Source organism: Candoia aspera, chromosome 3 (genome assembly GCF_035149785.1).
Source record: "Candoia aspera isolate rCanAsp1 chromosome 3, rCanAsp1.hap2, whole genome shotgun sequence".
NCBI classification, from domain to species: Eukaryota; Metazoa; Chordata; class Lepidosauria; order Squamata; family Boidae; genus Candoia; species Candoia aspera.
Window position 1 is genome coordinate 86,925,471 of NC_086155.1, and position 26,899 is coordinate 86,952,369.

Genomic DNA, 26,899 nt, shown 5'->3' on the forward strand with positions numbered 1-26,899 from the left:
AACGGATATCCCCACGAGGGGGCGCTCCGCTACCTCCAGTCCTCGGCAGCCCGAACGCGAAAGCCTGGTTGAAACGTCTGCGGCTGAGGTTGAGAAACAATTGCGCCGCGCAGCGTAAGTTGCAAGTGCAGCACGTTAATCCCCGATGATAGTGGCCACGCAGAAGAGATGAGACGAATATAAGTTATATGTTTGACTGAAGTCCACACATCTTGTTGCCAAGTTTGAGAAACACTGCTTTAGCGCATCAATATTAGTATTCCTTATTTCAGCCATCGACCCTTTAGAGATGTTGAACAATAACGCCCATCATTCCCAGCAAGTCCAGTATGTCTCGATTATGGGCATTGTAGTCCTACACATCTGGAGGCTGCCACAGTGCTTAGAACAGTAGGATTAGTACGTGGGGTGTATTCAGATTCCAGCTAGACAAAGCTTACTGGGTAGGTGACCTTTCTCCAAACGCTAGCTTTACCTGGTCCAGATCTATCTCACAGGGCTACTGCAGAAAGCTAGTTGGCTTGTTGGATGAAGAGGAAAAGAAACATGCTGAAACTATAACTACCTGTTGTTGGGAGGATGGGAGAAATTAGAAGGATAATGTTCATGAACTATTTTTAATAGTATCTTTTTTATATAATAACTTTATTAAATTTTTAAGCAAGAAAGATAAAAACAGACTAATATTTAAGATGAGGGAAAGAGAAAAAGGAAGGCAGGCAGGCAGGCAGGCAGGCAAAAGTGCAGGGAAAAAAGAAAGAAAAAAGAAATATAAAGAAATGACTTTCAATTTTCTTTTACAACGGTTATAGGTATAAATTTAAATTGAACTCTTACTCTATGGTTACAACATAACTTTCATTTTTTTTCGATCATCTATTTTTAATAGTATCAAGTAAATAATTCCCTGCATAAAATCATATGAGGCATCTTGAAATATGCTAGAATAGTACAGTATTAACAATCTGAGTAAAAAATGCTAATACATTAACAGTCTCTCAGACACTGCCTTTCTCTACATATTCAGCCAAATCAAAGTCCACACTTAAAGCAGGATAAGAATTCTTGAACGCTTGTTGTTGTTGTTAAGTTACTAATAGTTGGAAATGGTCATACAGGTGTTCTCAGAGCATCCTTCATCTTGGATAATTCAGGCAGGACAGTTACAAAGATTGTGCTTGAAAGACGTTTTCAAGAAGTTTTCAAATGTAGAACTCAACAATGAGGTTGCGCAGAGACCACAAAAACCAGATTACTCCTTTTCTGTCATTCTGAAAGAAATCTATGTATACAGTACTTGTTACATGTCCCGTTCATCCCCCTTTACATTTTAAAGCAAAAAGGGCTATAGGAAGAGTAATTCTCCATGTGTAGTGATGTATGGTTTCCATTTCAGGGCCTAGTCAGCACAAACAGCGCATAATTTCAGATTACAAGTAAGGATTACAATTTAGTCCTCACAAGTCAAATAAAATCAAACAAAATCCCACCCTTGCATTACAAGAGTTTGCTTCCTCCTTGTCAGAAATGTTATTTGTTGGCATAATTTAAAAATGCAATTCCATTATGTATTGACTAAAAACAGCCATTATATTTATCTCAGAATTCTGCTTCACAGTTCCCACCTAAGTATGTTTGACTTCCTGCCAGCAGAGGCAAACACATGGAAACAAATGACCAAAACAAGCTAGGAGATCAGGAAGCACCTGGTAAAAGTGGAGTTCAGGAACCAATACCAGGTTTGCCTTCTAAAGTGGTGTTTCTCAACCTTAGCAACTTTAAGATGTGTGGACTTCAACTCCCAGTTGGGCTGGGGAAATAACCACTCTAGAAGACAATTCACAGTCACTTGAACAAATCAGGCCTCAGAATACTGTGGAAGACTCTTTTGGCCCCCCTGGACTGAACAAACTCAAGATCCACCTTGGGAAGGATGAGGCATGCCATGGTGGTGGATGAATCCTAGCTGAGAGGAACTGAGATGGCTATGTACAGGACCAATATGATGACCCAAGAGGTGTTGTCTTCCAGGTACCTGTATCCAAGCCATGACAGTGAGAACATCAAAACTATTCAAACCTACCAAGAATTATCCTTTACTCTTGGTTCATGTGTTGATGAGACCAAGAAAGAATCCAGAGACTACAAGACTTTGGATAGAAACTGAAAGAAATGGAAGCACACATAGTTCTTTTATCAGTCCTTCTAATTGAGGATCATGGCTCAAAAAGAGAAAACAAGATCCTGGAGTCAACAACTGGCTACATAGTTAGCATCACTGAAAAGGGCTTCGATATTACAACAATGGCCTATGCTACTTTCACAAAGGACTTCTGGGAAGAGACGTGATACATTTTACAAAGACTGGGAAGGATGTTTTTGGCAGTGTCATCAAAGGGCTGTTACGCTAGAACAAAAGAAGAAGGTGGTATAAGCCCAGAACTGCATACACAGCCAAGGACCAGGGCCAAGAAGCCAGAACACAAAGGGAAAAGCAGAAGGCCAAAAGTTTCATAGGACACTATAACAGAGAGGTCAGTAAGTGGTACCACTCAATATTCAGATGTTTCTAGAGCAACACGAATCCTATGGGATATAAACAGAGAGAGCTAGAGATCCTAACTCAGGAAAGCAAATAGAATGTGATAGGCATCACTGAAACTTGGTGGGACAATAGTCATGACTGGCATATAACCCTGGGAAGTTACACTTTATTCAGAAGGAATAGGATGGGGGTGTTGCACTGTATATATAAAGAAAAATCTGCAGGAACTAGAGTATTGAAATCCTGTTTTAAGTGTTTGGGTAAGAGTGATATACATCATTATAGACCACTTGGGCAGGCAGAAGATAGAGATGAGGTCTTTCTGTGTCAGATGAACAATTCAGAAGTTGATGTAGGAATGTGTAGGATTAAGTTTTTAAAACAACAGGAAACACAAGCGGTCAAAGTATTACTCTTCTCTGTAAAAAGGAACTGAAACTTTCATGACAAACTTTTCTCCTGTTGCATTCCTGCTTTTCCTTTCTGTCCTTTGGGTTTTTTTATACATTTCAATATTTTTTAAAACTCAGTCAATGTAAATGTCTTTTAAACTGACACTATTTGTTTATTTATTTATTATTCAAATTTAATTACCGCCCATCTCCCCCAAGAGAGGGACTCTGGGCGGTTTACAATAAAATCAAACTCCAAACATAAATATTAAAATCTCCTAAAACCAGACACATCACAATTATTATAAAATGCAATAAATAAATATAAAATCCAAGAGGGTATAAAATCCAAGCTGGTGGGAGGGACTCTAGGGTGTGAGCCACCCCCAAGAATGGTTGTTCACTTTCCCGCCTCAGGCGAGACAGCAGAACCAGGTCTTCAGGGCCTTCCAGAAGGTCAGGAGTGAAGGGGCCTGTCTTACCTCTGCGGGCAAGATGTTCCAGAGGGCAGGGGCCACTGCAGAGGAGGCCCATTTCCTGGACCCTGCCAGATGAAATTCTCTTACAGACGGGGTCCGCAACATGCCCTCTCTGGATGATCGGGTGGGGCGGGCCTATGTAATGCGGATGAGACAGTCCCTCAGGTAACCTGGCCACATGCCATGTAGGGCTTTAACTATCTAAAAATACTGAGATCCCCGTGCATAAGTTCCTACTCTCTGACATTTGGAAGTCATCAAATGAGACAGCATAATATCAGTTTGATATTTGTCACACTATGCAAATATCAGCTACATGTCAAAGATTAAATCCCATCTAAATGTAATACATTTTCTTGTAGTCACCAACTTGTGAAAACGTTAAGTATTTAAATTTGAGATGAATATCTATTCTTGAATCATACTGCATTATTACTAAGGAAGTAAAAATCTCTTTTCCATTAAAATAATAATAATAATTCCCCTAATATTATTAGGAGTTCAGTTTGCTAGCCTGTCAGAATGGTATGTGCCTGGCCCACCAAATCCTGCAATGCAAATTTTGTTTTTTTTTAACATACAGAAGGAGATATTCTCCTTTCCACCATTTTCACAGGAGAATGAGGGTGGGGTCACCCCCAACTCCTCAATCTCAGCATGTTTTCTGGAAAATATGCAAATAGGGACCTGCCTGCAAACTATTAATCCCATTGCATGGGATCCCTAAATGCGTTCACATGTTCACATATAGACAGTTCTTTGAAGTCATCACATGATATGATCCAGAAGAAAATGGTTTGTTCTATCCATGCTTCCAGGATACAGTTTATTATTGCTTAATTGGATGCTGTAATCTTACAATTTAGGGATACAGTACTAGCCAGAAGAATGGTCTATATTCTGGGTGTCCACAGTAGCCAATATGCAAGAGTATATTACAATAGGTCACTGTAGGTAACACTTTAACATCTTGGCTAATGAAAGCTAAATAGAGTACAGCAGGACCTGTTTAGTATTTAGATGAGAGTCCATCAGGAATTAGATGCGACTAGATTAGGGCAGACGAGAAAACCATTTCTGTCTGGTTGCCAAGACAACTACATAGACATGGACATACAGTTATTATAAGTCAAGATCGATTCAAAAAAAACTTTATTTTTTATCCATAACAATTCCATATTTTTATTACTGAGAAAAACAGCCTGAAAAAAATTGCTATTTTTTTTTCAACATATCTTGGTGAAACCTCAGAAGCCAGAAAAATCCCAGAGTCTCAGTAAAAGGATAGTTCCCCTATTAAATAAGTGTTGGTAAATAGATTGGATTAATATTTTACATTCAGATGTTTTTACAGGAGGAAATGAAAAAGCACAACGGTTTTTGAATAGTAAAAAACTATTAGTATTTTAAAACTATCAGACATGCTGATCCTACCATTGTTGTCATAAATCATACTTCATACATTATTAATAATTTAAGCTTCCATCTTATATATACATACCTGGGAATAAATCCCATTGCATCTTCTTCTGAGTAGCCTTGCATTAGATTTTACTGCTAATGCACAATGGAGTAATTTACTCATTACACTGCTGCTGTAAGTGCAAATCTAGACTTGAGATTTAAAATTCTACAATAAAAGTTTTAGAATACTGTTTTATAGACCTACCCATTGACATCAGTTTTAATCAAATGAGTGCTTGTCATATTAACTTTCTGCCACTGCAAAGTCTAAAAAATTAATGGAGACTTCTCACTTCCTGCTGAAGACAATTTCAAGAACATATGGTAACTTATACAGGGGTAACTTTATTTGCAACCTGAATCTCATTACTTAATCATTCCCTTCTAGAGAAACTATCACAATTTCCACACAGAGAAACTTTCAGATTCTGCTATGATTAGGATTAGTACTGTTATTTCAGTGTAATCAGTTAAAATTTCCACAAGTAGATATTTTAGAGCCTTCTACTGTATAGTTAACATTACTAATGTTTCAAAGAAACTCAGATTTTTTAGTTGTACCAGCGTTGATGTGTCCATAACAAGACATTAGGCACAGAGTATTAAAGGTTAAAACCAGTACTTTCAATCTTGCCCCAAAAACATCTGGTGACCAACTCTTTCACTGTGGAGGTAATGCTGTTCCTTCCAGTGGTAGCTTATACTATTTTATTCCCCAGCAAGGCACTGTGATTAAATCTGTGATGCAGGATCAATAAAGAGGGGTATTGAGCAATCCAAATGCACCTCCAGTTATTCCCCTTTTATATAATTTTTATTTCTAAACATACAGAGCATAAACAGAAGCTTAAATGAGGTCGCTGGCATTAACACAAAGCACAACTAACCTTTCTTATGAACATAATAATCATAATCATAAATAATAGTTCTCTTTTCTTTCACCTGTTCATCAATCATACTTGCATCACTACACTTTTGGGTAGCTAATCCAAAGCAAGTATGAGGTCAGATGAAAAAAGATGAGCGTATGCACATGTACACATAGATGAAGCTTTCGCTCTGTTGGTCTGGTGAATTCTTAGAGTTTATTTTCTGGCTGGCAGCCTGGGAACGATATTTTGTTGTGAGAAGCTTTGTCTTTTCTGGTAAGAAATCTGTCTTTGTTATTATTCTCTGAGAGAAACCTTTTGTTCTAACAAATTTCCCTTTTTTGATATGAGAGCAAACACTGTTTTTATTATTGTTTTTGTCATTCTCTTTTACAACATTCTGAGACAGTTTCTTCTTACTGACATTCCTTGTTATCAGTTTCTTGTAATAATCTGAGACAGGTTTGTTGTTGACAATCCATTCTATCACTTTTCTAGCTTTGTTGACATCCTCTGCTCATCTACTGACCCATCTTTTTTCTTCTTATTCCTATCTATTCTTTTGTGTGTGTTCTGTAATTTGATCAGGACTGTTTTCAGACATCAAGACAGTAGAGCCCTGTGTTTGCATTTTGCAAGTCTATAGAACTCAAAGCCAATGGTCAATCACCATTTGTTTTGCACAGCTAATGGCTGAGCACAGACAACTGTCAGCAAATTAGCATTCACTAATGGATGGAATGCCATTGGCACAAAGATATTTCTGGAACTCAAAATCAAATTATGTGATTGTTCATATTACCTCTCTGTCAGGTCTCAAGTCTTGTCTGGAAGAACCCATGATAATGTACTTATATTCTCACTACATACCCAAAATTAATGTTTTTTTCTTAAGACAGTCAAGATATTCTGGACCTGTTAGTAGCTTAGCTATTGTAGTTGATAGCTCTATTCCTTATCTTCATTTTCATATGAAGCATGTCCAAATTGTGCAATTACTTTCAGAGCCATAAAAGTTGAAAGCAAGACAAGCAGTGTCAAAGAAAAGGGCAGAGCCAGGACAAGATAATACATTCCTGTTAATTGAATTAATAACTATTGATTAAAATTAATTGACTGTAAAATAAGATACTCCATTTATAAAAACTAATTGATCCCCTACTGCCACATACCAAACATTCTCTCTCCTACACCTAGCCTATTCTAACACAGGGAAGCACACTACATACATACCCGTTCCTCCTTCTTTCCAGTAGAAATAGCAGGAAAAAAGTAAAAACCAGGATGGAAACAGGTTAATGGAAAGGACTAGTTTGGGCCTACCATATCTGGGCTAAAAATCTAGATAAGCACTGGATGTAACTCTTCATTGCAAGAAAGAAAAAGAGTTGAGATTCCAGTAAAAAATGATCTGCAATATTTAAATGTATTCCCAGAAGGTACTGTGATGCATCAAACAAATCAATTGCCCAGAGTCCCCCCGTGAGGGGGAGATGAGCAGTGAATACATTTATTAAATAAATAAATAAATAAATTCAGAGTTCTCACTCGAGGTACAAATGACCAGGCTCAAATTATCCTCCTCTGGGCATATTTTGTGAAGACCCAGCTCTCTGGAGAAGGCTCTAACGCTGGGAAAGGTGGAAGGAAAGAGAAAAAGAGGATGACTGGCAGCAAGGTGGATAAACTCAGTTACAGTGGCCATGGGTGCATGATTGGAAGACCTGAAAGACCAGGTTAAGGACAGATCATCATGGAGAAAATCTAGCTATGTGGTTGCTAAGAGTCAACACCAACTTGATGGCACATAATCAATCAGTCAGTCAGTCACTGTGATACTCCAAGATTGCCATAATGCCACAGAGATGTGTACACTGCTATTTATGTAATGTAAAAGAAGAATAGACATGCAAAGCCACAAAATATCACATTTAAGTAAACCTCAGCATCTGCTATATCAAGACATATTTTGTGAGTATTTTGTTTGAAAAAGATTGAATGCATTTTTAAACCATGTTACATAAACCATTATGGGGAAAAAGTTTTGCTTGATTTTTTTTTTTAATTACAATTGTACAAGCAACCAGCATGTTTTATGGAGAATAAATGACTCTATAAAGGTCAGAGCAGATTTAAAGGTTGTAAATATAGCTTTAATGTTTTTTGTATGGCTTCTGAACTCTGAATATATGATGGCCTATCATGACATTTCTGGTAATAATGTGATCACAGTAGCATCTTCCTGTGGAATTATTTCATGTCTACAATTTAAGAAAGGTCAGGTTTAAGTCAAGACCATCTGCAACTTCATGAAGTCTTAACAGGAGGTTTCATTTCATTAAAAAAAAGCAGCATAACTGTCATTTTCACCAACGAAAAGGTTCCTTGATTTTGTAAGGTAGGGTTAATCATTTATTTCTGAGCAAATGGCATACAGCTGCTAACATATTCTTTAATGCCCTTAACTGTGTGTGACAAAAGTCTCTTGGCTTTTCAGTGGAAGATTCCAAGGAAATTATGAACTTGAAAAACAATATGCCATTTCATATTATGTATAAAAACAAGAAAACTAAATGAAATGTTGTGACAAATGACAAATGCTGAAAATTACATTTCTAATTATAATAATTCATACTCTTGGCTCCAACAATCATATTAGGTATGGCTATATTTATAGACAGAAGGCAGATACATGCTGTATTGGTCTCTAAATATTGTAGACTTTCCCATCAGTTGAAGCCTACATGGTAGCTTGCTTCCTGAAGCTAAACAGAAGCAGAGGAAGCTGCAAGAGCTCCGGGACAGGCAGCGATGTCCACAAGATATTGGGTGTGAGTGCGGCATCACAATGCATATAGAAAATAAGTGGATCATAACACTGCATTGCAACACTGCAATGCTGTTTTAGTCAATCTGATCCCCTTGTCCCCACCCTTATGGATGATGCTGGAGACAGAACAGTAGTAGAGCCCCATTCCTTGGAAATAAGAACATCAAAAAGTGCCCTTTCCTATCAGGATAAAGACCAATATAATTGTGTACTTCACATTTTGTTCCAGAAAGGTGCTTTAGTACAGTATTTCTCAACCCTTTAAGATGTGTGGACTTCAATTCGCAGAATTCCCAAGCCAACATCTCAAAGTCGTTGAGGTTGAAAAACACTGCTTTAGTACATGCAAAATATCCAAACATAACACCTGGCATCAGCTCTAGGCAGCCATGTCAATTTCCAAGATCACATGGTTGCTGCCAGGGATCCTGCCATGGATCCCAAGAAAAGATGTTTTAAAGATGCAGCTGCTTTAAAGGATTAAAGATATGTGCTACATTTGCATTCCCATGGAATTAAAACTTCTCTTTCAGAATTAATTCCAAAGCATTACACAAGTCTTTCTATCTAAGCCAATGGCTTGTGTTACGTAGCAGCTGACCAAATGCAATGTAGAAGTTTTAGAACAGGAAAAAAGGAAAAGGTTCTGTGCCATGCGTTATTTTATATACTTCTATCATATCCATCTTACCAGCTTTCTTAAAAAGCCACAAACACTGGAGCTTTTCCTCATATGGGAACTCCTCTAGACTTCAAGAATTATAGCTATTGTTCCATATATTTATTATATTGGAATTGTCATCATTGAATATTTTGCCTCATGATTTCTAGCATGAAATTTGCTTTTTTTCCCCCCCTTGTACTGCAATGGGTTGATATGTTCAGTGAGCTTTTCACCATGATTTCAGAATATCTTTCCTAGTCTGTGAATCACCAACCACCAGTGTGTGTGTGAATTTCACATGTTGCTTTGTTATCTTCTGAATTCATCCCAAGTCCAGGAAAGGGAGATGCTTGGTAGGCAAAGCAGGCTTCAAGAAAGCAGGGAGCCAATACAGTCTTCAGTTAGATACAGCTTTTGAATCTCATGGTGGTATGCGTTCAGACTGGGACTAGTAGTTGCCTTTGGAAAGAGATGGATGTGAGCCAGTTACACATAGGTTTAGTAAATAGTTTATTATGTCACCATCATAACTTCACAATCCAAGTCTTCCCCTTGATCACCAAAGCTTGTCTTCATCTGATCCCACAAGGGAAAGGGCCTTATGTCATCACTTCCTGTACCACAGTGAACATAATATTTTCTGCCTTAAGTCAACAGTGAGCCTCCCCTGCTTTGAGTATAAATCTTGCCATCTACTGTATTGTCTTGGAGGCAGAGGTATGTTTTAGGTGTCCTCTGATCTGAGGTGAGATGGGTGGCCATATAAATTTAACAAATAAATTAAATAAGTAAGTAAGTAAGTTAGCCACCCAATACCATGGCCTATTCTCTCCCAGCTGCCCTATTAGTGCTTGGTTTCTGGAGTTTCTTTCCTACTGTTACCTCCTCATCTTCCTATTTTTGAAACCAACTTCTCTGTAGGCTTTTAACCAGATAAGGAGGGCAGATCTCTGCTATTTCACTTGGGGTAAGACAGGCATCCATAACTGTGAAATGGCATCAGTGGGGTGGCTTCACCTGTAGATGCTTTAGATTGCATTTCCTTATTTCACTGTCCTGAAAAGAATGGAGGTGAAACTAGGCTTTTGTTGCTTATTTGCTAGTTTTAATCACTTCCTCATCAATTCTCCCAAAACAAGCGCTTGCCCAGCAGATAGTCAGGTTCTATTGGATCTGAAGAGTTGCATAATCACATAAGGTCTGCCTCTTTCTTTTCTAGGATTGTTTCTTTTGTAGAATTTTCCCATGTTTAAATCATTTTGCCTATAATGACGCACCCACAAATTGGGGCAATACAATTTATCCATGATGTGAAACAGGTGCAAGAAGGGCAGGGTAAGAATTGGCAACGGGGACAGCAAACTTTATGACAACAGGTTTTATGGTGGCCCAATGATGGGTGGGAAGGGTTGTAACTCAGTTGTGAAGGGAGGTAGTTGAAAAGAAGGCAGTTCTAAAATTCTGGATGTTTGGACATCAGCTGTTCCAAAAATTCAAGTTTGCATGAGTATGATTCTGCTGCTAAAATACTAGCCTATCAGTGCAAAATGCATACACTGTACTTTCCATTTTCTGATTATCCTATCTACTTTCTGCTTTGATTTTTTTGCTAACCAACATTCTTTCCTGCAGACCACCAGTATTTTATTTTCTGATCCGGTTGCCTGCCCTTCTCCAGGGCCTTTGGCACAATTTTACTGCTCCTAAGAACTTACTTCTTGGGGTCCTGGTAATGAGTAAGCTGTTGGATGCCGGCTACAAGGGCACAAGGCAGATGATGATGGGATAGAGGGTTACAAGAGGAACCAGGTGATCTCCATATTATGCTGCCTCCACAAACTGCACCCTAAATCTTCTATCTCAATCCTCCGTCATATGAACAAACTGCTTTGCCAAATCATTTCTTTCAGAGCAAAGCAGTACATAAAGCCTCAGTACTTTAAAAAAAACGATTAACATAGAACATTTTGTGAACCAGTAAAATAAGATAAAGTAAAAAAAAGTTTATTAAAATGTAATAATCACACTGATTAACGTCTATCAAAACATAATCGAATCCAGCAATTTACAATGTGTGTCTGTGTCTGTGTGTACTTTATACATAACATTATATAAGAATAATGGACATTTGCACAGCAAGTACATTGTCACAGGTTTGTAAATATACTTGAAAGATTAATTGGATGAAATACTGTGTAAAGTGATAGAATTACATTATATTTTTTACTACATTACTACTGTCTTACTACTCAAGAACTGAATTTCAGAGTTTAAATTGTCGAGTGTGCAGAGGCATCAAACATTAACATCTTGATCATTTTTCAAGTAGTAGATATACACATTATCTGCTAATTTCCCCCAAATCTTTCCAATTTGATTGTTTTCTGTATATATGCTTACAAAAAATATTGTTTTTCCAGTTTTTTAAAAACATCTATTTTCAATCTGAAGTGTGGGAAGAGACAGTGGCTTGTGTACAAAGGCGTAATGAATATTCAAAGAGGGAATCACCCACTTTCCTTTTGCTTCAACTTCTTTACCATCCCTTTGAGAATCAGAAGGGAATGGGACAATGAAAGAGCGTGTGTGCAATCATTGCACAACATCACACTAGATGTTCCCATACATGCAAATAGCAGCAGAAGTATTCTGACTCCCCATCCAACTGCGCAGGTGCTCATCACCAAGCCAGATCTTCAGCGGTATGTAGCCAGGTTCAGTTTCTTTCTCAGGGGAGCAACGGTTGATTCACACAAAGAGAAACTGAAAAGCCAGTTCACATATATTACATGGCAACACTAGAAAATAACATCCTTGTCTACAGAGAATCTTTAAAACCAAACCAAAATGTTTTTGACTAGAAAAATGTGCGCTGAGGTAGCTCCCATGAAAATTGATTAAAAAAAAAAAAGATACTGCGTTAAGTGATTTTGCAACTGATCTACTATATATTAGGCAGCAACAATCTTCACAGGCAGTAGGCAGCATTGCTATTTTATCAAAATAAATAAAAATTCATTTAAAATCTTAAATTATTTTTCAAAAATCCCTATGAAAAAGAGGCAATATTTTATTTATTTATCATATTTTTATCACCACCCATCTCCCCCACACGGGGGACCCTGGGCAGTTCACAATAAAACATTTCTAAATATTTCTAAAGATAGCATGTAAAACCAAAGAAAGCTTGCACGTCATTAGTTTTCAGCCATGTATATAATTTGAAAGAGCAGTGAACACCATCACCGTGTTTAACAATGTGTTTTCAATATTCTTTCATTTTCCAAGAAGGAAATTTCTCAAAAATGGCTTCCACGGGATACAGATGGCATGGTGTTGATATGGTGGGGTCTGCAGATGAAACAAGGGGGACATTTTCTGCCTTTAAAAATGTACTTTTGGAAGATTTTTAAAGGATTTTTTAAGGAACTCTGGAGATCACTTTTTTCCTAAACCACACAGTATCCTCAGAAATACAGGTAGTCCTCACTTAATGACAGTAATTGGGACTGGAATTTCCATTGATAAGCAACACAGCCGTAAAGTGCGACATCCCGGGACTACATTACTTAGTGACAGCAATCCCATTGCCGTCATTAAGTAAGGATTGTGGGTTGTTAAGCAAGGACCTCACGTGACCAGAACTTGCAACTTCCTGCTGACTTCCAACAATCCAAGTCAATGGTGAAGCCAATAGGAAGTTGCAAGTCCTGGTCATGAGAAGTCTTTCCTTAGGTGGCTTGCAAGCAGGCCGCAGGCAGGTGAGTACTACAGAGTGCAAGCAGGTGGGAGGTGGATGCTACAGCTGGGCGCAAGTGCAGGCGGACAGATGGGGTGGCTGCTGTGGCACGGCACGAATGGGAGCAGGTGGGGGGTAAGTGCTATGGCACAGTGTGAGAATGGGCAGGCAGTTGCTGCAGCACAGCACAAGTGCAGGCAAGGGGGTGAGTGCTCTGGCATGGTGCGAGTGCAGTGGGTAGGTGCTGTAGTGGTGTGAATGCAGACAGGTGGTGGGTGACCTTACCCTGCCACCCGGAGGCTCCTCAGGAGAAAAAGCAACGGGAGCAGGAGCGACTTACAAGAGCTACTTGCATCCTCCTGCCGGCTTCCCCATTGATTTTGCTTGTGAGAAGCTAGCAGGGAAGGCCGCAAATGGCAGTCACATGACTGTGGGATGCTGCAACCATTGTTACGTGTGAGCCATTGTCAAGTGCCTGAACTGCGATCACATGATTGTGGGGACGCTACAGCAACTGCAACTTCAAGGACCTGTTGTAAGTCCCTCTCACTCAGTTGTAATTTTCAACTGTCGCTGAGTAAGTGGCCATAACCTGGTGACTACCTGTAAAATACTTAATCATGCCTATTAATTTTGACCATTACCATGTCAAATGATTTCTGACTGCTTTAAAGTGGGTATTACACAGATCTGTGAGCATGGTTTGTTTATGACTCTGTCCATTTTGAATGAGATAATCCATGGGGTCTTCATTACATAAGCCACTCTAGTACATTTAATAATTAAGATTTTAAACAACATTTTAAATGTCATTTTTATTTCCCTTTTTTGACAGCAGATAGCATCATTTCAAAGCAAAATCAAAATTTCATTTAACCCTAGATTTAGGGCACTGGCATCTTAACAGTACCGCTAACTGTTCCAATCAAATGAGCTTGATACATGAGGAACATCTAAGTATAAGTTTTCCCATTCTGGTAAAATATGACCAAAAGGTCAATACAAATAAAGAACTCTGACACTATACATTTTAAATAAAGGTGTATTTAAAATAATTCCTTTTTCCACCCTCCACCTCGAGCGTAAATATACACTATCAAATAGAAGCATTGGTAATATAAACTTTATTAAAGTTTACTGTCAGAATAACACCATGCTGAAATATAGTCCTGTTCACACCATATAAAATTAATTATGAAGTCCAACGCCACCAAGCCACCTTCATCCTGTCCCACACAGCAGACAGGGAATCGAAAGCAGGACGAACATCCAAAATGGTAAACTGATAGTTCTTATCTACTTTTCCTCCATCATAATAATCAATAACATATCGGACTTTTGTTCCACAGCGGTCAACAATCCAATCATGTCTATCGAAAGGCAGTTCATAACTGGAAAGAAATACAAATCTTAATTATGCTGTCTCTATATAATAAATAGCTCACATTTACCATTTAAATTATAGAAGGTACCATATTATCAATACTCAAACTTCTGTTGAAAAGAAAAATTCTAACTTTAAGATTTCTCTTCTTTTAAATAGAAAGAAAATTTCAACAACATACCCCATCCAGGATCGTATTCTAGCTCTCGGAGAGTATTCCTTAGCTTTACCTCCAAATCGAATAAGTGTTGGTCCACATGGACACTCCCTGAAAGACAATTTTAGAAATGCGTAATAAAAGGCAGTGCAGAAAAACAGACTGAACGCATCCAACCAAGACACATATTCCAGCCCCACCCTGCCACAACAAGGGTTTACATGCCACAGCAAAATAAGTCCTTAGTTGTTCAGAGAATAAAATATTGTGTCTTACAAAACATTCACAAGAAATATCAATTATAAAACAATCTGCTAGAGTTAATGTTTATATTAATTCTGTGGAATTAATATTTATATTGATTCTGTATAGCTGTGTATGTTAATTTTGTTCACCTTCAGAAAAACGTTAAAAGCTATTCTGAAGCCATCCGAAAAGCAGCAAAATGTTCAAACAGAATTCATCTAACTCTTGGCTGAGCTTGTTTGTTTCCAGCAGAGAGCAGATCTCTCCTAAAAAAGCAGATTTTTCATTTCCCCTTGAAGTGATAAAGACAAGAGAGTTTAGGAATATATTCAGGTTTAAAGCAATTGGGAAAGAAAATTTCAGGTTTTGGGTTTTATTTTAATACAAATTTGGTAGAAAATTAAATATTTGTTATTTTTGTTAATGTGAAGTTTCTTAATTCCAAGGAACTTTCTGTTCATTTTTGCTTGTTTAGGAAGCAGCGGTATATCTAATCAATCTCATTTTCTAGTTTTTATATCATTATATTATTTTAATGTACTTCTAAAAACTGAGTTTGCTGGTGAAACAAGTTTTTCTTATCCTTTCTCAGGTTAGTTTATTTCTTGATTTGGTGTATTTCCAATTATTCAGGAATTTCTATTACATTTTAAGAATAATTTAAAATTAAAATATTAGGAAATATTTATCCATTCTGAGGGGGGAAATAGGAATATTTTTTTTTTTCTTACATTAAAAAAAAAATTTCTCCAGGCTTTCACAACTCTGATTAGAATGCAGTAATAGGGCAGTGAAGAACTAAATGTATCTCACAACTTACATATGTAGTTTGGCGGGAGATGATGAAAGCCATACTCCCACATATCTTTTGAGGGAAAGTATGCTAAATAATCTAGTGACAGATTATCAGAGACATTGAAACAGTCAGTTAAGAATACTTAAAGGACTAATTAGGTTCTAGGAAGTTAAAGGATGGAGAGCCAGGTTGGTGTAGTTGTTAAGGCATCAGGATAGAAACCGAGAGACCATGAGTTCTAGTCCTGCCCTAGGTACGAACCTAACGGGTGACCTTGGGCCAGTCACTCTCTCTCAGCCTAAGGGAGCACAAAGTGGCAAACTGCTTCTGAAATCTTGCCAAGAAAATTGCAAAGTATAGTCCACAGAGTTGCCAAGAGTCAACACTGACTCAAAGGTACCAAAAAAAAATATTAAAGGATAGCTGATTGACAATGTATAAGTGAAAAAAATTCAAGTAGCATTATTGGAATGTTCCAGAAAGGATCTGTACCAGTTTCTCATTTCTACCACTCTTTCAGAACACATTCAGACATGCAAATCAGAAAGCATTACAATTTAAGATCGTATGTGTACTTGCCTAACATGAAGTAATTCCCATTTTAAAATTTCCTTCCAAGCCTGTTCATTGTTCCGATTATGAATCTTGATAATATTAGTCATATCTTCAGGGCTCATGTCATCATCTTTCCATCTCCATCTAAAAAAAGCAATACTGAAAAAGTTAGCAAGATGAAGAGGTAAGCTGTTTATGTGGCATTTACTAGCATAATGTAGCATTTAGGATGTTGGAGTGGGACTGGAGAGATCCAGATATCATGTCCTCATTTGACCACTGAGTTGGGTGAATGACTTTGGGCCACTTCACTATTTCTTGGCCCAATTATTTCCCAGAGCTGTTGTTGTGTAGATAAAATGAGAAGAGGCAATATTATATAACCTTCTGTTCCCTGAGGAAAGAGGGGATATAAATGCAATGTAATAAATATCTCAATCTCCTCGTCCTTCTTAAATATTGAATCAAGATTAACTTCTCCTTACCCTACTTTTACTGAACAAACAATAAGTAATTGTGCTATTTTGGGAGCAAGTACAAAGTTCATAAATAACATAACAGAAAGAAACTGCTAAAAAAAGATTTTGAGCCAGTGTGGGATAATGGTTAAGGCATCAAGCTAGAAACCTGGAGACTGTGAGTTCTAGTCCTGCCTTAGGCTTAGCTGGGTGAAATCTTGCCAAGGAAACTGCAGGAACTTGTCCAGGAGTCGCCAGGAGTCAATACTGACTCGAAGGCACACACTCCCGCCCCCTCCAAAAGAAGATTTTAGCTTTTTGACTCTTAATAAATGTAAAAAAACAAAGCCAATTAATGTTCACCCTGCAAATCTGCCCCAAATTCCAGATAGGTTGAGGCATGAATATTAAAAGGGAGAAAAGGAAAAAAACAATCCAATACTACATTACAATACTAATACAACAATTCTATCTATACACAATTACTACAACTCAGTTTTTAAACAAGTTAAACCTTGATCACATGGAATCAAATTGTCACCAACAAAAAGACAATTTAAAGGCTGAGGTTTGACCAATTTTGTTGGTCAAACTTTACTCAAGTGTCCTTTCAGGGACATATAATGATGTTTTTGGCAACTGTCCGGGTACAAATTCATAAATGGAAACATTCCAGATTTTTGGAATATAATTTAACAGCATAATCTTTTAACCTTAACTTCCTGGTTCTCCATTATTATATTCAATCGATAAAGAGTTACCAATAGACATAACTGAATGTGTACTAGTGTACTTTCAAATCTGTTGCATCTCCAATTTAAGATAAATGATAAACTAATTTTTTCTGACCAACTTCTGGGAAGTTCAATTAACCTGAAGAATTCTTCTCTATTCCAAATGGCTTGATTATTGTCCAAAATGTATCTTTGTACAATTTTTTAAATTTTTAATCGATAATAATGAATTGAGGGTTTAACCTCTAGAAACCTTCTCTAATATACTCAAAATTCCCAGGGGTTTGGAAGCAGCCAAGGAATCTGGACCAAGCAAGGAATGCAAAACATACTTTAACTGAAGATATTGCTCTTCAGCTGTTTTGGGAAAATGATATTCCTTTTGTAATCTTTCAAAAGTTTTTAAAATATCATTTACAAATATCTGACTGAGAGTAACTATGCCATTTCCACTCATATTTTTTAAAAAAGTTTTTTATCACCATTTTTAAATACGGGCCTTTTCAAAAAGTCATTATTTCATAAGAATTAAAGTCAAATGTTACAATAGGATGGTATGAGGAACATATTTATTCTTTGGTTCTATACATATCATTATTCTGCAAAACTAATATAAAACTACATTTGTAATTCACTTACCCTTTTCTAAGCATTGCATTCCAAAACATCTGTTCTGAGGGATAAATCCAATTTTGTTCTGAATAAGCTCTAGGAATAGTAGACTCTTCTCTTGCTGTAGATAATGGAAAAGGTTGCCCAGGGGATGGTAGTTGATTAGGGGGTGGCATCTATATAAAATAGTAAGAACATGAAGTTAGAGAAGCAAATATATTCAGTAGTAAATATTTTTTCCATTTATCAACTTACTTCATTCCTTTTCAATTCAGGATGAGTTTAATTCTTTGACTGGAGGCAGAGTACTCTGAATGGACCAACATGTTTGCCACTTGCCACTCCATCCAGATTTTACTTAACTCTGAGCATGATTAGAACAAACAAATGCTCTTATTAATGCCTAACCTATGCAACTGCAGTTTTTCAACTATTTCCTTCCTTCTGCATTTGTAGATAAGGGTTTCTGAGAATCAAAGACCAAGCAGGAACACACTTAACAATGCTGTGTGTGCCCTTCTTTTTTAACTAAATCTTTTAACTAAGATTTAATTCAGAATAGAAAAAAATGGTATAAAGAACTGGTTGAGAGCTTTAATATATGGAAGCTATAATCTTATATACCTGTTATGTGTAATTAAATATGAGAGTATCTCTGATACCAAAATGTTAAAACAGCTGTGGCATACTCTTAGTTTTAAAAAGGTGCTAAAGATTGCACTCTCACCTTGAGAGGAATGCATCCTCCAAAAGAAGAAGGGTCAAGGCAAAGAAATTGGTGAAGCCAGAGCAAGTATTAAATTATGAATGTATACTATGAATGTGAAATTCCTCCCTTTGCTCATATTAAAAATTACAATTTGATTACAAATTTTGAAGGGATGCTGAGGCTGCACTTAAGTTTTTGGAGGTTGTTTGCAACCACAGAGTTTTACATCTCTCAATTTAAACTAAAGATGTTTCATCAATCTCTGAGTTCACCTGAACATATTCATTCAAACACTAGTCAAATTCTTATTAAAAATGAATACAGGTCTATCATAAATGTCTCAACTGATTTGCAGAATCATAAAAAATGAAAAATATTTTTTTCTGAAATTATGCTAGTAGAAGTTTTGAAAAAGATAGATATAAAGGAAGGAATATATTTGGATCATTTCTAAGGGCAGCCAGCTGCAATACTGAAGTTTTCAACTGGAAAATTTAGTGTTTATCTTCACTATTGATTGAATAGTTTAATATATTTCTCAGTTCAACAATGACAAATGGAAGCATTAAGACTTAAAGAACTTATTTTGAAAGCAGAAACAGAAACATAGCAAAATAACCCCTAATCTTTCAAAACAATAAAACTTCTCTTTTGTAACAGCACTAGCTGTAGTGATAGCACTACACTCAGGGAACAAGTTTGAAGATACCATATTTCTAGGATCAATCTCTTCTTGTGTCTGAGATGTAACAGGGCATTGTACATATTCATATGCTCTTTCTTGATGTGCAGGAACAGGTGGGTTCTGCTTCTCACTGGAACTGTCACCTGATTTCATGGGACAGCCTGAAACAGAACAAAGCATTAAAATGCCAACTATCAATCTGAATACTAGGAGTAAACTACTCTAGCCATCTGGAGTCATGTAAAAGTGAGATGGACAGCTATATAAATTGAAATAAATAAATAAATGAAAATTGATTTTGTCAGGCAACCATCATGGGACATATGGTGATGTGCTGCAGATTTACTGCCACTTGGAACAGTTTATCTACATTTGCGTGGGCAACTCATGGTCACATAAGCATCCAGCATCCCTCTTTTAGCCCCCAGTCTACTCCTAGAGCAGACAAAGTCAAGGAATGCTGTCATTTTGGAAGACCAAGGGACCAGAGGCATGTCTTCAACTTTATAGAAACCATGCCATGGAACTTCTACCCTCTGTTTCAGAAGGATTTTAAAGGTTAAAAAGAGTTGCAAGACTCATAAAGTACCCATTTTACTCTTTACTGTTTTTCCAACCTCCCTTCAGAAACAAGCCAAATGTTTCACCGCTGAGCTATGCTGATTTCAATAGCCAAACTTTAGCCTTCCTCTAAATGAAACAGAGATAAAGAAGTACCATGCAGCAAATCCAACCCATTTCTACAACGAAATGGATGGAAGATAGAGTTTTTCATGCTTATCAGTCAGTAACTACATACTTATAATGTAAAATGAAAATGTGGGTACTGTTCCTGTTCTTTAAAAAGATCTTTGTTTGTGAAAAAATGCTTGGTTAGTTTAACAGAGTGAGCAGTCACCTTCCATGTTCTTCTGATGCATAGGACATTGTGAGGTTTCAGCCTGAGACTGTTCTGATACAGTTGTCTGAAGCGTAGCTAATGGAGAGGATGCAGATAAACCCATGACAACCTTGCCTTCCTGTTTTACTTTAAATTACTGGACAGATCATCTGAAATTCAAATCAATATAATTTACAGACAACAAAAAAAATATTTACAAATAATAAGCCTAATGGAAGAATTACAAAAACATTATATTGAAGAATAAACTATAGAACAGGTATCCCTTTAAAATACTAGACTATTTTAGAATATTCTAAACAACTATTTCTATCAGTTAAGAAAATATATTAATGCTCCCAAATATTGGCCTTTGTTCTTTAAACTTCCCATCTCTTTCTTTTTCAGGATCCAATCCATTCCATCTAACCACTACTTTTTTGGTCTTCCTCTTCTGCTGAGTCCATTCATTCCTCCATCATATATTTGTTTCACAATTTATAGTTATATTCATTCTCTCTATATGACCAAACAACTTCACTGCACTTCTTTTGTACTGGTCACTCATTTTTTTATTCATTTGGTACTCAGTTATCACCCATTTATTGTTTTATCACACACATTTAAGAAACCCATTTCCACTACATTTATGTTCCCTCACTCTCACTTTCATATAACGAAGTAAACAAAAGCACATTAATTTATTTAAAGGATCTCCTATATTTTTTAAGCAAACAAATTTGCAACTGACAAAATCAGCTGGGCAGAAGTCTATTCCAATACTTGGCCATTTTAGCTTTTGACAAACTTTCATTCCTCACAACAGATACATAATACTATATTTCTACAGGCATCAAATTTATCAAAATAAATTTGTCAAATACCCTTTCAATGAAATTTAAGTTGGTGGTCATCCCTACATCTTGTAATTAATTCTATAACTCAAGTATACACAGTATGTAGAATAGATTCCTTTTATGCATCCTGTAGGTTCCAAAACTTAATTTCACTGGACAATCTCAGATCCAGTCCATTTCCTTCACACAATGCACATGTTATTAACTTGTATCATCAGCCATCTTAAATGGTATTTTTCTTAAGTTGAAAAGCCCCAAACACTATATTTCCATAATTATTTGCATGAGGCCTAACAAAGGACTTTTAGAAATGTGTTAAGGGCTACATATGGGCAGAAAAAGGGGAATAGGGGTTGTGACCATAACAGAAAATAGACATGTCCAGAGTGAAAACTGTTTTTCATAATTGCATGCACTTTTTTACTTACGTTAATTACAATTACATCACCTCACACTTTACCAAGTTCTAAAATCACTAAGCTTAATTGTAACTTAAAAAACAATTGGTTGCAACTGAGGATGGAGGCTAAATTGTGTACCCTCCTCTAGCTACTCTAAGCATTTTTGGTACATTTTACAACCCTATAATCTTTCTGAGGTGCAGCTACCAGAACTGGTAATTCTGTATGGGTCACATACAGAATTTTATGACAGCATTATTATAGTGGTACTTTTTAAATCCTTTTCCTAATTATTCCTCTCATAGTGTTTATTTTTTCTGGGGAAGCCACAAACTATGCCAATGCTTTCATCAAGCTATCCATGACCTAAGATCCCTTTTCCAGTCAATGATTTAGCTCAGACCCTATCAAGCATACTTTACATTTTTTTTCAGATACTTTATCAAAATGTTGTCATGGGAAGGGGAAAATATTTCAGTTACTCTACTGAATGATTATATTCATTAATTTTCACATACAGGACAGATGTGATTTTTTATCAAGGCATTTATCAACATTTTAGGAAGGCTTTCAGATCATTAGCAGTTGCCTTCTCGATGAATTGGTTCTGTGTTTAAAAGCTTTTTTAATAAGCTGTCTTAATAGCTATACAATTTATCCACTGTTTCTACTATTTTTCTGGATTTTCTTAATCATTTCAATGTATTATACTTGGCCAGAAAGGATGTACAAAATGTTCCATGCATGAACCACTCCATCCATTAAATAGCTAGGCTTGGTGGTCCATGCACAAACTGAAACATGCATGTTTTGGTTGTTTTAATTCATATACAGTATTAACAATGGCTTTTGTTCCATATATGGATCAAAATATAGTTCCGGGCAGAAAGGTGGGAGGGGAATATAGTGAAAAAAGGGAAAACTATGGATTTCTTTGGGAATGACAAGAGTAGGGGTGGCAATAACAGGTAAGGGAGGAAAAGGAAGAGGAAAAGGAAGGTACTGTGAACTAGGTGGGATGTCATGCTAGGACACTGGCAGCAGTAGCTAAGGGAATGCAAGAGAGGAAGGAAAGGCATTGGAAGATCAGAGAATAGGTGGGCCTATGAGATATGCCACCCATGAATATTGGAAACAGCTGAGGGGAAGGAGAAGCAGGAGGGAAAGATTGGATGGGGCAGGGCTGTGCACAGGCCATGAAGACATGGGGACAGAGGTAACACTACTAGCCTTCCCTATTCTCTGTATAAAATCACTTTGTGATCCTTCTGAATTATGCTTCAGCCAAGGATTTGTTTCTGCCAAACCACGGACAATCCAAATCTCCAGTCTGAAACAAAATATATTTGCCATTTCATGACTGCCCCATTAGCTACCATGGATTTTCCTGAGAAAAAATGGAAAACAAAAATATTTTAAATTAATTTTAAAAAGTGGAATTTGTCAGATGTAATTATATACAAGTGTACAACTAATTAGTATTAGAAACACAAACAGCAGAAAAATACCAGGGATACTAAAATATTACTAGAATCGCAATATGAAGTTTCAAAACAGGAATTAACAAGTCAGATCACTCATTAAATAATTTCCCTAACACAGATTAATGTTCCCCTTCCAATTAGGCTTTTTATAATATGTGAAGGATGGGGTCCAAATCTGGATACCCGTAGCCAGCCACAACAACTATTCACCAAGATTATAAGAATCCTGTGTGTAAAAAACACAAAATGAAGGCAATAGATGAATTTATGAGGAATGAAATGTAGAAATTAAAATGAGGAAGAAACAGGATTTTTTTTGGTCTACATTTGCATTAAAAAAATAGTTACCTCAAGACTGCAGCATAGTTTGTTGGGGGTTTTTTACAATTTCCTCTACAGATACTTCAACACACATATATCCAAACACATAAACACCTCATCCTCTCATCTCACAACACAGCCACCATAAGCAGCATCTTCAAAGACTTGGATATTCAGCTTATATTTGTGTACCAAGAAGGAAAACTGCCTGACTTCTTGCCTGAACGGTATCTACCCGAATTGTATCGACCCAAGGTCACCTTGTTAAATAGGCTGATTTCTAGCCTGACCTGAATTTTGAATAGCTACCTGACAGGCATCATTTCGACACAGGAACCAACCCAGCCACCGCCGTCTTCCGTATACCCACTTTTTCAGCTATTTGGGTATTTTGATCCATTTTATTCCCCTCCCTCCTATCAAGAGTTTGTTCGGCTCCCCTCCCCTTCAACCCTCAAGGTGGAAGGGCGTCCGCTAGCCCCAGTTCCTGGCCCGGGTTTCGTGGCGGAAGCAAGAATTGAAGTCAAAGCACCCCGAATGACAGATATACCAACGTTTTATCCCCTGTGCTCTCCTTGAATTCCCGAAATCACCGCCCGCCCCCATCTATTATAGAGGGAAGCCTGACAACAGCGTGGCTAAATAAACCACTGAGGCGGCTGCACGCCCTGCGCTCGCTCTCACATCGTTCACGCGAGGAGAAAACGAGGCACATTAACAACCTCCATTCTAATCTCCGGGGCCCGACCTCCCTGCGAACTCACCTCATGCCTCTCGCGAGAAAGGACGTTATGCGATCAGGCGGAACTTTAAAAACAAATGGCGAATTAGACTAACGGGGGTGGGGGAAAAGGCGCTTTCGGGCGGGACTTGGGAGCGCGCCAGTCGGCCGAGAGGACGGGTTAAAGGGAAAAGAACCTGTCGTTTGTTTCCATGGTAACCGTAGAACGTGCTTCCCTTCGGCGGCTGAGTCCCGCCTGCGCAAAGTCCTCGCTTCGGCTGCAAGGTGTCTTCCCGTCCCTTTCACCTTAATCTAGGGAGAAAAGGGCTTAATTTTTCAGCTCTAGAATATATTCAGGAAAAAAGTAGCAGAGCTTTTCACTTTTCCTGTCTGGCCGCTTTCCGCAAAAATTGCCCTTTAGTCAGTCGGTCAAAGAAGGGAATCGACAAGAACTTCTCGTTTACTAAACTGTAGGTTCCTGGGTTGTTTGGTGGGTTGGCTTTTAAAACTCGGGCACATTTTCCTGACTTGAAAAAATACGTATCAGCGTGGTGAAACAAATTGCCTCCTGGGTGACTTTGGGCCAGTCAGTCTCTCTCAGCCCAATCCACCTCACAGGGTTGTGGGGAAAATAGGAGAGAGGAGTATTAGGTATGTTCGCCGCCTTGAGTTACCAAAATACAGTATATTTTTAAAAGGCGGGATAATATAACAGTGTTTCACAGCTCTGCTGAATCTCAGAAGTGCAAAATCAATACACTTCGTTCCATATATTACTTGTTTTTATTTCTTTTGTGCTCTTACTTTAGACCTGGTTGTTAATGATACTTTTCTCTTATAATTTTTATCATTTCAATTCTATGAATTTTAATTGGTTGCTCTTATATTTGTTGTAGACAACGCTTTCAGTTTGAGGGTGGAATAAAATGTTTCAATTAAAAATATTTTTAAAATGTACAGGAGGAGGAAACTGCGACAGAGGTAATTGCTTTTCCAGCTACAATTTGAATTTAGAATGTCTGAGTTAATTATAAAAATGAATCAACTTAGACAGTTACCTATGTCAGCGGGAGAAACCTCCCAGAAGAATTCCAATTCACAAGGTTCGATGATACAGAGAAAAGGGTTTACTTGTAACGCATTTGCAAAGGCGGGTCCCTCCGTGCAAGAAGGAACAAAGAACAAGGTTTCCACAAACATTTTATACCCTAAATCTGTCCTCCCCCCCTTTCGGGGGCTCAGCTCACAATCTTCCTGTTACCTTGAAGTAGCCACCTTGATTTATACATTTACAATGTCAGCAGGATGTCAGGATGTTCCTACAATCCTTATCGTTGTTTTTGACTTGGATGGCTCACCAGATCCTAGTTTAATTTACATAAGGTCAAGATAACCGTGATTGCCCTTTTGTCAGGAAGAGGAAGAACAGACTTGTGATGCAAGTAATTAACACATCCCTGAGACATTGATCACATCCTCAGGAATGTGCTAATCACCTCTAAGGTTTTTTCATGCATATCAGGGCCTGTACTCCCTCCTTACTTCACAAGAAAATTTACACAATCTTTAGCAATCCCTCCCCCTTGCTTGGCCTTGCTGGCTCCAGCTATTACCCACTATTATCAGCTACAAATTCTCAACCTAAACAATCTTATTCACACACCCACATCCTTGTCTCATATATTCAAAGTTCAGGGTCCGTTCACCATCTGTAGCCGTCTTTTTGCTTAGTCATGAGTTTGAGGCACCCTTAGGGGATGCTCTTCACCCCCCCCCTCACAACTCCCCCCTTCTTCTCACAACTTTCTTACTGCCTCAAACTCAAGCAACATCTGACGCTCCGTCCTCCACTTCAAGCTGTCACACAACCCTTTTCCCATCTGAATACATGTAGGGGCACATTGAATACAACAACATATTAATATGCTGTTTTATCCACCCAAACCCTGGTAACCAATCCCATAGCCAGCTCCAATCATCATCTTCTCCCAGGTTCTCATTTCCCCATTGTTGATAATGCCGTTTAACTGAAGCTTCCATCTCTTGGATGGTGTGAGTTATAGGCACCAGCCCATAAGGCTAACAAATCCATACCAGTGGATTAACCGTAGTTCCATACTACAGGTAGGCTGGATTTCAGAACTGTATCCTAATCCCTTTTCATATGGAAATAGAAATTCCCTATTGTGCTAAATTGAGTTTTCAAAGCTTCCCTTGAACCCTGTGACTCTCTTTTCCAGGTTCAGGAACTATTATGGTCATCAAAACTACAAGGTATTAAACAAAAGTTCAGGCGCATTTTCTTTTTCTGCACAGTCCAGTGTCCAGCAGTATTTGGCAACACCAGTGTCTTCTTTAGGGTTTCTCCCAACTCAGTTGCTGACTCCCCTCTGTCTGGTTTAACTCGATTTCCAGACTTAAAAGGATGCGTCTGCTATTCCAACAGGAGGGCTCTGTGTTCCTGTAGATAGGGAGACAAGGACAAGACTTGCGCAGATAACTGTTTCAAATACTTGCAGACAAATTTCCTCCCCATGGCATGCATGTCTCCTACTTCTCCACTAAGAATTCCAAGATAGAGTCACCCATCTCAAATGGACTGACTCCTAGTCTTTTCTTAGGAGCAATCCAGAGACTTAGTATTGTTACCACAAAGGCCTGTGTCCATGTTCTAGACACACAATCCCCCAAAGCGTTTGTCCCATGTGACCAGATTGGTAGGTGTAATTTTGGATATATCTAAGCACTACTTTGGATAAAACTAACTTTCTTGCCAATAACTTCCTTAAAATCAAAACTTGTAAAGCAATCACAACAAAAAGAAAGCATTGACATAAGAGCCCATCTAGTGTTTGGACTGTTCCCATAACCAAAATTGTCAAAACAAAAACAAAAACAAAAATTCAGATAGATCATA

The 26,899-nt window shown here is 37.7% G+C and overlaps 1 protein-coding gene across 3 annotated transcripts; it reads right to left on the minus strand.

Moving 5' to 3' along the window:
- Window positions 1–14,089: 14,089 nt before the first annotated feature.
- Window positions 14,090–24,080, minus strand: LOC134493603 (holocytochrome c-type synthase). Of its 3 annotated transcripts, none has more exons than XM_063298280.1 (7): window positions 24,026–24,080; window positions 20,217–20,368; window positions 19,343–19,479; window positions 17,952–18,100; window positions 16,141–16,264; window positions 14,548–14,630; window positions 14,090–14,373 (listed from the first exon to the last, which is right to left on the minus strand). In XM_063298280.1, the coding sequence occupies exons 2-7, from the start codon at window positions 20,320–20,322 to the stop codon at window positions 14,175–14,177; spliced, it is 798 nt and encodes a 265-aa protein (XP_063154350.1). In that variant the 5' UTR covers window positions 20,323–20,368; window positions 24,026–24,080; the 3' UTR covers window positions 14,090–14,174. The 3 variants fall into 3 exon arrangements, with proteins under 3 accessions (XP_063154350.1, XP_063154349.1, XP_063154351.1); XM_063298279.1 differs by having other exon boundaries at window positions 23,984–24,052; XM_063298281.1 differs by lacking the exon at window positions 24,026–24,080 and having other exon boundaries at window positions 14,548–14,634; window positions 16,145–16,264.
- Window positions 24,081–26,899: the final 2,819 nt, after the last annotated feature.